Raw genomic sequence first — 9,241 nt, forward strand, 5'->3', positions numbered from 1 at the left:
GGCATCCGGTGTGGTCTCGATCAGCAAACACATCAATTTGGACCCCATTTACTAACCTCTCAGAAACAGAACCGGAAATGATATCACCCACCACAACAGACATAAATATAAAGTAGGACAGAACACCAGCGCTTCACCAGAGGCTCACTGATGATGTTGCCTAGTATGGTGACGAAATGTCTGAGAACAAACCTACCAACTCAGTGAGCAAACTTACAATATGAATGTAGTCTCTAACTTCACACCACATTTACCTGCATGGACTTCAGAGGCAGAGAAACTGATATGTCTTTTTCCCCCCATGGACCACAGAGCCTGCCTGGTGCTCTACACAGCTCAGGCTTGCTCCGTAACAGATCGATTCAGGGCAGAGTGTGTGTCACAAAAGTCCTTAGCCCATCCTGCACTTCCTCTCTTTTTATTATTTATTCACAGGAAGCGGGCATCACTGCTAGTCCAGTATTTATTGTCTATTCCTATTTACCCAGAGAACTGTTATGAGTCAACCACAATGCTGTGGGTTGGGAGTCACATGTAGACCAGACCAGTTGAGGATGGCAGATTTCTGAGAATTGACAATGGCTTCATGGTCATCAGCAGATTTGGAATTCCAGATTTTTTTTTAAACTGCATTCAAACTTTAAACTGCTGAGTTTAAGCTCAGTTCAAATTTTAAACTACTGAGTTTAAGCTCAGATGCAAACAGCTATTTTTACAAGCCCCACCCCAGAATGATATATCAGTGATGATTATGAAAAAGAACAGAGCAAGAGAAAATAAGCCTGTGTTGCAATGATGAGAGGGCAGGGTGTGATCATGCTGAGTTTAGTTGCTTGCCACAGAATCATTAAAAGCATCCCCTCTATGATTAGGCTGTGTACTTCTGTGATTTAGGTTTGTAATCAGATAGCTTTCAAATTCTTGAATGAGTACTGCAATCGGTGTTGGCTAGGCACCCTCATTTTTATCAGTCGGGGACAAACTCGCAGATTTAATTCCTGTCATTCAACCTGAGAAGATTTGCATAACTCATCTGGGCATGAGCCACCTACATTTCGCCCCACACATATATACTGCATGCTCACTGGCACCTTAATGCCACACCCCTGGCTGTTGCTGTGACCAGAATTGATGGTGCCATGTTGTCACAATCAGTGCTGGTGACATAACCAGTTTTACTGGCATCACAGCCAATACTGGTCTCAAATGCTACAGTACACAGGCGGTCCACTGGTGCCTGTAACCACTGGGTTTTCTCTCTGAAAAAAATCCATCTCCTGCTCCTGACAAATGCCCAACTATCAGCTTCTACAGGTGGCCAAAACATGAGCAATAAAAGGCTCCTGGTTTCAAATTTTCCTTTTGTAATCCAATTAGTTATGAACTGATAACAAAGCATTATGAGATACAAAGCAGTTTACAAAATTTCCAACATTTTTCAGGTCATGTTATTCAGCAGCAAGGACGTGCTGTAACACACAACTAATCTATAACCATTCCTCACTTCTTTTTAGCTAGAAAAGGCAACAATACATGGTCACATTGTCTTAATTTCTATAACAAAAAGGTTCCCCTGTTAAACTCTTGATTCAGATTGACGTTCCGAGTCGTTCATCCCTTTCTCCCTTCTCTCCTTAAAACTGTTCAGTTGTTCAAAGAGTTTTGCAAAATTTGAAGTTTTAAATCCATCCTTGAAGTTCCGAGCAGCAAAGGCATAAAGAATGGGGTTGATGGAGCTGCTTATGAAAGCCAGCGCCCCAGATGCATCTTTCATTGACTGGTAAGCCTTGTCCAGTTTCTGTGAGAGTTCTGGATTTGAACTCTTCACCAAGAGTGAAGAAATTTTAACAATGTTTCCTGTGTGATAAGGAAACCAGCAAATGGCAAACACCAGCACGATGCCTGCAATGAGCTTCACCGATCTGTTTCTTCTCTGAGAGACCATTTGTTTGATTCTTTGAGAAGCACTGACATATGAGATAGACAGAGTGATGAAAGGAATAAGAAACCCCACCAGGGTTTCCAACAGAAAGAGACCTATCTGGTGTCGGTCAGAGGAATAAGCTCTTTGATACGGCCGTCCATTTTCATCCAACTTGAGCTCAACTGCCACAGAAGGAACAGCCAGAAGTAAAGCCAGAATCCAAACGCACGCAGCCACTTTTCTGACTGCTGCCCTCTGCCACCAGGCCTGGATGCGGAATGGGTAGAGCGCGGCCACCAGGCGCTCCACACTCAGCGCAGTGATGAAGAAGACGCTGGCGTACATGGATGTGAAGATGAGGTAGACCGTCAGTTGCCAGAGCCGGATCCCAAAAATCCACGAATCGGCCAGAAAGTAAATCCAAAACGGCAAAGTTACCAGCACCACAAAGTCGGCCACGGCCAGAGACAGAATGAGAGTGATGGTGGAAGATCGCTGCTTAATGTTACCGAGAATTGTCACAATCACGACCAAGTTCCCCGGGACTCCGACGAGACAGGCCAGACTGAGGACAGCACACGCCACTGCATTTTGCACTGGCATCGCCTGGAGCGTCCCATTCCGACCCCCAGTTGTGTTGAAAAGGACCATTGCTTCTGCAGACGCCTTTCAACAACTAACTGCTTCTCGCGAACAAAAGCCAAGAGGGACTTCCTTGAATTTCACACTCTCTAGTTAATATCTTGCAATCTCTCCACCCGATAGAATCTTTCAGTGAAGAACAGTTTATCTATAATTACTTTCGTACTGCGAGAAGGCAAGTGCTGCTCCCTAGCAGATAAGTATTTGTTAGAAACAGGCACTTAAAGTACAAAGTATAGAGAGAGAGAGAGAGGGCAAGAGAGTACATTTCGAGTCGAGAAGACTTCGTCAGAGCTGAAGCGTAGAGAAATGTGTAGGAAGTGTGGCTTCCTCCAGTTAGCAGTGACTTTCACTGGAACCCTGCAGCATACCAAGGACAGACATGTGGGCATTTCTGCTATAGTTTAGGAGAGGATTAGTGGGTATAGGGGACTGATGGGGAAAAGATATTAGTGAAGATGAGATGTTCATCCAGTTTGCGCTGTGTTTCACTGGAACACTGCAGCATGCCCAGGACAGACATGTGGGACGCGAGCGAATGTTAAAATGACTGGCTATGGGAAGGTCTGGGTCCTGCTTGTGCATAGACCGCAAGGTTTCCGCAAAGCGGTCACCCAGGCTGCTTTTGTGTCTCCAATGTCGAGTAGGTCACATTTGGTGCAGCGAGTACAATACACAAGGCTAGAGGAGGTACAGGTGAAATGCTGCTTCATGTGGAAAGACTGTTTAGGCCCTTGGACGATGAGGAAGGAGGAAGTGAAGGGGCAGACGTTGTCCCTTCTGCAGGCGTTGTACATGGGAAGGTGTGCCACTCCCCAGTTTTATTTTGTACTTCACTTCATCCATCGCCTCAACAAAAGACTTTTTGCTCTTTCTTACAGACATCAAGGCATGTAAGCTCCAGCGACTTATAGATTTATGCCCCCCCAGCACCCAGCCCTTCCCAGCCCTCAAATACCATCACTTCCTGTCTCCCTGAGGTCACTTGCCCAATCCCAGCCCTTGGCATGCGTTCTCCATATCTGCTGACCTTCTCTTCTCTATGGCTGAACGTATTGTCTTTGACAAAGAACTCAGCTTCATACCCTTACGCCCCCACCTTTATGAATTCCAGGCTCGCCGTGATGGTGAACTGTTTTTCTGCCTCCTTCTTCTCCGCGCTCAATTCTTGGGCAGGAGCCCCCTCGCTTCCCGTTCCACTGACCCATTCACCCACCTCCAGTATTCACCCTCCACTTGGACCCCTTCCCCAGCCTCTTACCTGCCTTCAATCTCTTCATTGAAAACTGCCGTGTGACATTAGCCGTTTCAATGTCTCTGCTCCTCTCACTCGTTCTAACCTAATCCCTTCTGAAATTGCCACACTTCACTCTCTCAGGTCTAACCCTAACTTTGTTATCAAACCGGCTGTTAAAGATGGCGCTGTTGTAGTCTGGCACACTGACCTTTACCTGGTGGAGACTCAGTGCCACCTCTTGGACACTTCTTCCTACTGTTCCCCGGACCACAATCCCACATCCAAATATCAAGTTATTGTTGCCAGGACTGTTGCTGACCTCATTACCTCCAGAGATCTCCCCACCCCCATTGCCTCCAACCTTATTGTCTTCAAACCCTCAGCAGCCCCTTCTACCTCCTTCCCAAATTCCAGAAACCAGACTGCCCCAGTAGGTCCATTGCATCAACCTGTTCCTGCCCCCTGAGCTCATTTCCTCCTATCTTGACTCTATCCTCTGTCCAGACCCGGCCCACCTATATCTGCGATTCATCTGATGCCCGCCACCATATTGAGAATTTCCAGTTTCCTGTCCCTAACTGCCTCCTGTTCACCATGGCTTTCCAATCCCTCTCTACCTCCACACCCCACTAGGGATGGTCTGGGAGCTGTCGGCTCCTCAACCAGAGGCCTGAACAATCCCCGTCCACCACCACTCTCCTCCACTTAGCTGAACTTGTTCCTTCACTGAACAATTTCTCCCAATATTAATCTCACTTCTGCCAAGTCAAAGGAGTGGCTGTGGGCACCCGCACAGGTTCCACTTATGCCTGCCTCAATATGGGGTGTGTGGAACAATCCTTGTTCCAGTCCTACACTGGTCCCCCTCCCACAACTCTTTTCTCAGTACATTGACAACTGCTTCGGTGCTGCTTCATGGTTCTGCCAGGACTTTGAAAACTTCATTCATTTTGCCTCCAATTTCCACTCCTCTATAACTTTCACATCGTCCATTTCTGACACTTCCCTTCTTATCATTGACCTCTCTGTCTCCATTTTGGGGAATAAACTCTCCACAGCCATCCACAACAAAGCCACTGACTCTCATAGCTATCTTCACTACAGCTCGTCACACTCCACATCCTGCAAGGACTCCATCCCATTCTCCCAGTTCCATCACCTAGGTTGCAACTGTTTGGATGATACCACCTTCCAAAACAGCACAGTTGACATGGCATGCTTCTTCCGTGACCATTTCCCACCCTCCACTGTGGTTGACAGGGCCCTCAACCGAATCCAACCTATCACCCGTGCTTCCACCCTCACCCTTGCCCATCATTCACAACACAGTGATCGGCCTGCCCATCTCCTCACTTTTCATCACATCAGCCTCCACATTCAAAGGATCATTCTCCACCATTTCTGACAACTCCAGCAGAATGCCATCATCTTCCCCTCACTCACCCGTCTGCACTTTGCAGGGATCGTTCCCTCTGGGGCACTCCAGTCCATTCCACAACAATCAACAGTACCTCCCCCACCTCTCCACAGCACCTTCCCATGTAACTGCAGAAGGTACAACACTTGCCCCTTCACTTCCTCCTTCCTCATCGTCCAAGTGCCTAAACAGTCTTTCTACAGGAAGCAGCATTTCACCTGTACCTCCTCTAGTCTTGTGTATTGTACTCGCTGCACCAAATGTGACCTACTCGACATTGGAGACACAAAAGCAGCTTGGGTGACCGCTTTGCGGAAACCTTGCGGTCTATGTACAAGCAGGACCCAGACCTTCCCATAGCCAGTCATTTTAACAAAGTGTCCCACTCGCGTCCCACATGTCTGTCCTGGGCATGCTGCAGTGTTCCAGTGAAACACAGCGCAAACTGGATGAACAACATCTCATCTTCAGCCGAGGCACTTTGCAGCCTTCTGGATTTAATATTGAGTTCAACACCTTTAAAGTGTGAACCATTTCTTTTAGCTTGTGCTCATGTCCCTCCCCTCCCACATTCCACACACTGTCATATCAAGTCTATACCGTTGTCCTGCCATTCTCACATTCTGTTCACTGAAATGGAAACCACTAACATCTTTTCACCTGCACCCATCACCGCACCATCCCCTCCCCAAACTGCAGCATAAATGCTGTCCCTCCACGCTGCACTTCAGCTCTGATGAAGAGTCATCTAGACTCGAAACATTAGCTTGCTCTCTCTCCGTGAATGCTGCCTGACCCGTTGTAATTTCCTGCATTTGTTGTTTTCAGTACAGATTCAAGCATCCGCAGTAATTTGTTCCTACAAAATACATGGAGACATTTGCATTTACATGTTGTCTTTCATAATATCCTTAAAGTGCTTCAAAATAATGAAGTGCATTGATCACTATTGTAATGTCGAAAATACAGCAGCCAAATTGCATAGTTGCAGAGCACAAAACACCAAAACCAATATCAGGAACAATTTACACTTAGATAGCTCCTGCATCATAGTAAAATGCTCAACGTTGCTTCAGGAGAGTATTATTAAATAAAATTTGACATGTGCCACACATGGAGATCTTTAACAAATGACCAAAGTCTTCATCAAAAATAAGTGAAATTTCTGCTCATCAAGTACTGATGTCTGACAATCTGTTTGACAGACGAGACCCAGTAGGAGGTACGAGAGAAGAGCTGGTGAGCCAAGTGAATGGTTCATCAATTGTTGATATTGTAGATGGATAAACCATAACCAGAACATCGGGAGAGCTGCAATATTTCTCTTCAAGACAATGCTATGGGATCAACACCTCACTCAACATCTCATCCAAAAATGGCACCCCTCCTTTAGGGTGACACTGCAAGAGTGAGTTTGTTGAAATGAGATTTAAGAGACAACGTTTGGTAGTTAGCTGTGTGTGTGTACCATTAAACCAAGACTAACTCCCACATGCAGAACTGTTGAAGGAACTAATGCTATTGCCAAAGCTAAACTCTTATTCTTTCTATCAAATCGTGTTCTCCTCCTGTCTGCGTGAGTTTGCATCAGGTGCTCTGGTTTCCTCCCACAATTCAAAGATGTGCAATTTAGGTGGATTGGGCATGCTAAGTTGTCCATAGTGTCCAGGGATTTGCAGACTAGGTGGGGGAATGCAGGGTTACAGGGATGGAGTGGGAGGGCTAGCTGTGGGTGGGATGCTCTTCAGAGGGTCAGTGCAGGGCTTGATGAGTCAAATGGCCTGTTTCCACACTATAGGGATTCTGCAATTCTATGAAAAGCAGTTGCAAGTTTCTCTTTGAAAAGTTAATTTCTAAATTATGAGCTGCCAGAGGAAGTGGTGGAGGCTGGTACAATTACAACATTTAAAAGGCATTTGGATGGGTATATGAATAGGAAGGGGTTAGAGGGATATGGGTCAAGTATTGGGAAATGGGACTATGTTAGTGGGTGGCACTGTCTGTGTGGAGTTTGCATATTCTCCCCAAGTCTGTGTGGGTTCCCTCCAGATTCTCTGGTTTCCTCCCACAGTCCAAAAATGTGCAGGTCAGGTGAATTGGCCATGCTAACTTGTCCATCGTGTTGTGTAAAGGGGTAAATGTAGGAGAATGGGTCTGGGTGAGTTGCTCTTTGGAGGGTCGGTGTGGACGTGTTGGGCCGAAGGGCCTGCTTCCACGCTGTAAGTAATCTAATCTAAGTTAGGTTAGGATATCTGGTCGGCATGGCCAAGTTGGACCGAAGGGTCTGTTTCCGTTCCGTCTGACTCTATGGTTCTGTAATTACTAATGAAATTATAGGAATCTGGGATTTCGAAATGTGGCATTTCGATGTGCTAATTTCTTAGCAATAACTAAAAAGCAAGTCACCAAGCAAAATTATCAACATTCCTAAATGTTTAGTTTTTCCAAGACAGTTCGTTAAATAGTTAGCTTCCAGAAACATCAATACTTGCGAAAGGCAGATATGTAAATAAGAAGGTATTGATTCCACCTTGAGTTTTTTCAAGTGCTGACCACTTCTGCAATATAATAAATGTACACAGTCTTGATGCTGTAGAACAACTCCTAATGTACACAGGAAATGACAAATGCTGAAATATTTCACTGACAACAGTTCCTCAATCATTAGTTAGAAAGGACCATGTTTCTCTCTACAAACAAAGCCCAGATATACGTAATGTGGTCAGAACATATGTCTAGCTGTCAGACCTATATTCCTGCTGTTTGCGACACTCAGGTTCTTAGTTGTGGTGAAATTTGTTGTTACCCTCATTTTACTATTCCTCATACACTACCAGCTATTGTCAGCTGCCTACCTGAAAACTGGCTGTCCCACAGTGATACTACAATTGATATGTTCTGCCTGGGTCTAGGACAGCTGCCGACCAGTAAGATTGCTCTGTGCTCTGAGCAGCACCAGAATGCAGTGGTGGCCAGGCCACACACAAGAGGGTCCTGGCTAACTGCTCGGTCTGGGGATTTCTAACAGGTCTGACTGGAGCCGGGCTAGTGATGGGGAATACAGTGGGCTGCTGAGTCTTTAGAGGCCGGGAGGAGGAGAATGACCTCGCGACTGGAGGAGTGCCCTCCTCTCCCTGTCTGACAGCAGCCCATGCAGTGAAAGCTTCAGTGCTGTTCGTCACACCTATCATGTTCATCTACTGCACATGTAAAGTGGTAGAGACAGAATGAAGCCATTGAAAGGCCATTAATTGGCTGCTGTTGAGCCTCATTAATTCAAGATTAGAGCGGTGCTGGAAAAGCACAGCAGATCAGGCAGCATTCGAGGAATAGGAAAATCGATAGTTTCGGGCAAAAGCCCTGTTGATTTTCCTGCTCCTCGGATGCTGTCTGACCTGCTGTGCTTTTCCAGCATCACTCTCATCTTGACTCTAATCTCCAGCATCTGCAGTACCCACCCCCGCCTCATTAATGCAGGCAGGCTTCCTGATATCTTCTGAATCCAATACAATACAGGAGGCAGGTCGGGGGTGCGCAGAAAGCTGGGTGGCAGGCCGCCTGTTTTATTTTACGAGTGCCTCCAGCCCCACAGCAAATATTCCAACAGTGGGGCCATAAAATATAGACCGATATGTTTTCAGCCCCTGAACCGTATTCATAAAATCAGCATGAACTGACATAGTGTAACCCAATGACCACCATCACTATCCTCTCTGCCCTAATTGGCTCAGGGTTCAGAGTAAGAGTTGCTTGAGGTAGCTTGCTGCCACCAATTATGCTTCATTCACTCATGGGATGTGGGCATCACTGGCTAGACTAGCATTTATTGCTCCTTGCCAGATGCCCTTGAGAGCGGCCTTCTTGAACCGCTGTTGTCCATGTGCTTTAGGTAGACTCACAACAGCGTCAAAAAAGAAAATCCATGACTTTGTCCCAATTCTTTGTCTGTACATTGCTTGACCTGTCTAATGATCACTGGTAGATATATCACAGTAGAGACCTTTGCATTGTCGTCAGTTAA

The 9,241-nt window shown here is 46.2% G+C and overlaps 1 protein-coding gene across 1 annotated transcript; it reads right to left on the bottom strand.

Moving 5' to 3' along the window:
• Window positions 1-1,059: 1,059 nt before the first annotated feature.
• On the bottom strand, window positions 1,060-2,885 carry LOC122558683 (leukotriene B4 receptor 1-like). The gene has a single exon (XM_043707470.2). The coding sequence runs from the start codon at window positions 2,573-2,575 to the stop codon at window positions 1,577-1,579; it is 999 nt and encodes a 332-aa protein (XP_043563405.1). The 5' UTR covers window positions 2,576-2,885; the 3' UTR covers window positions 1,060-1,576.
• Between the last annotated feature and the right edge of the window lie 6,356 nt (window positions 2,886-9,241).

Source organism: Chiloscyllium plagiosum, unplaced genomic scaffold, assembly GCF_037043375.1.
Source record: "Chiloscyllium plagiosum isolate Xiang-an unplaced genomic scaffold, Cpla_swu_hap1 HiC_scaffold_17, whole genome shotgun sequence".
Classification (NCBI taxonomy): Eukaryota; Metazoa; Chordata; class Chondrichthyes; order Orectolobiformes; family Hemiscylliidae; genus Chiloscyllium; species Chiloscyllium plagiosum.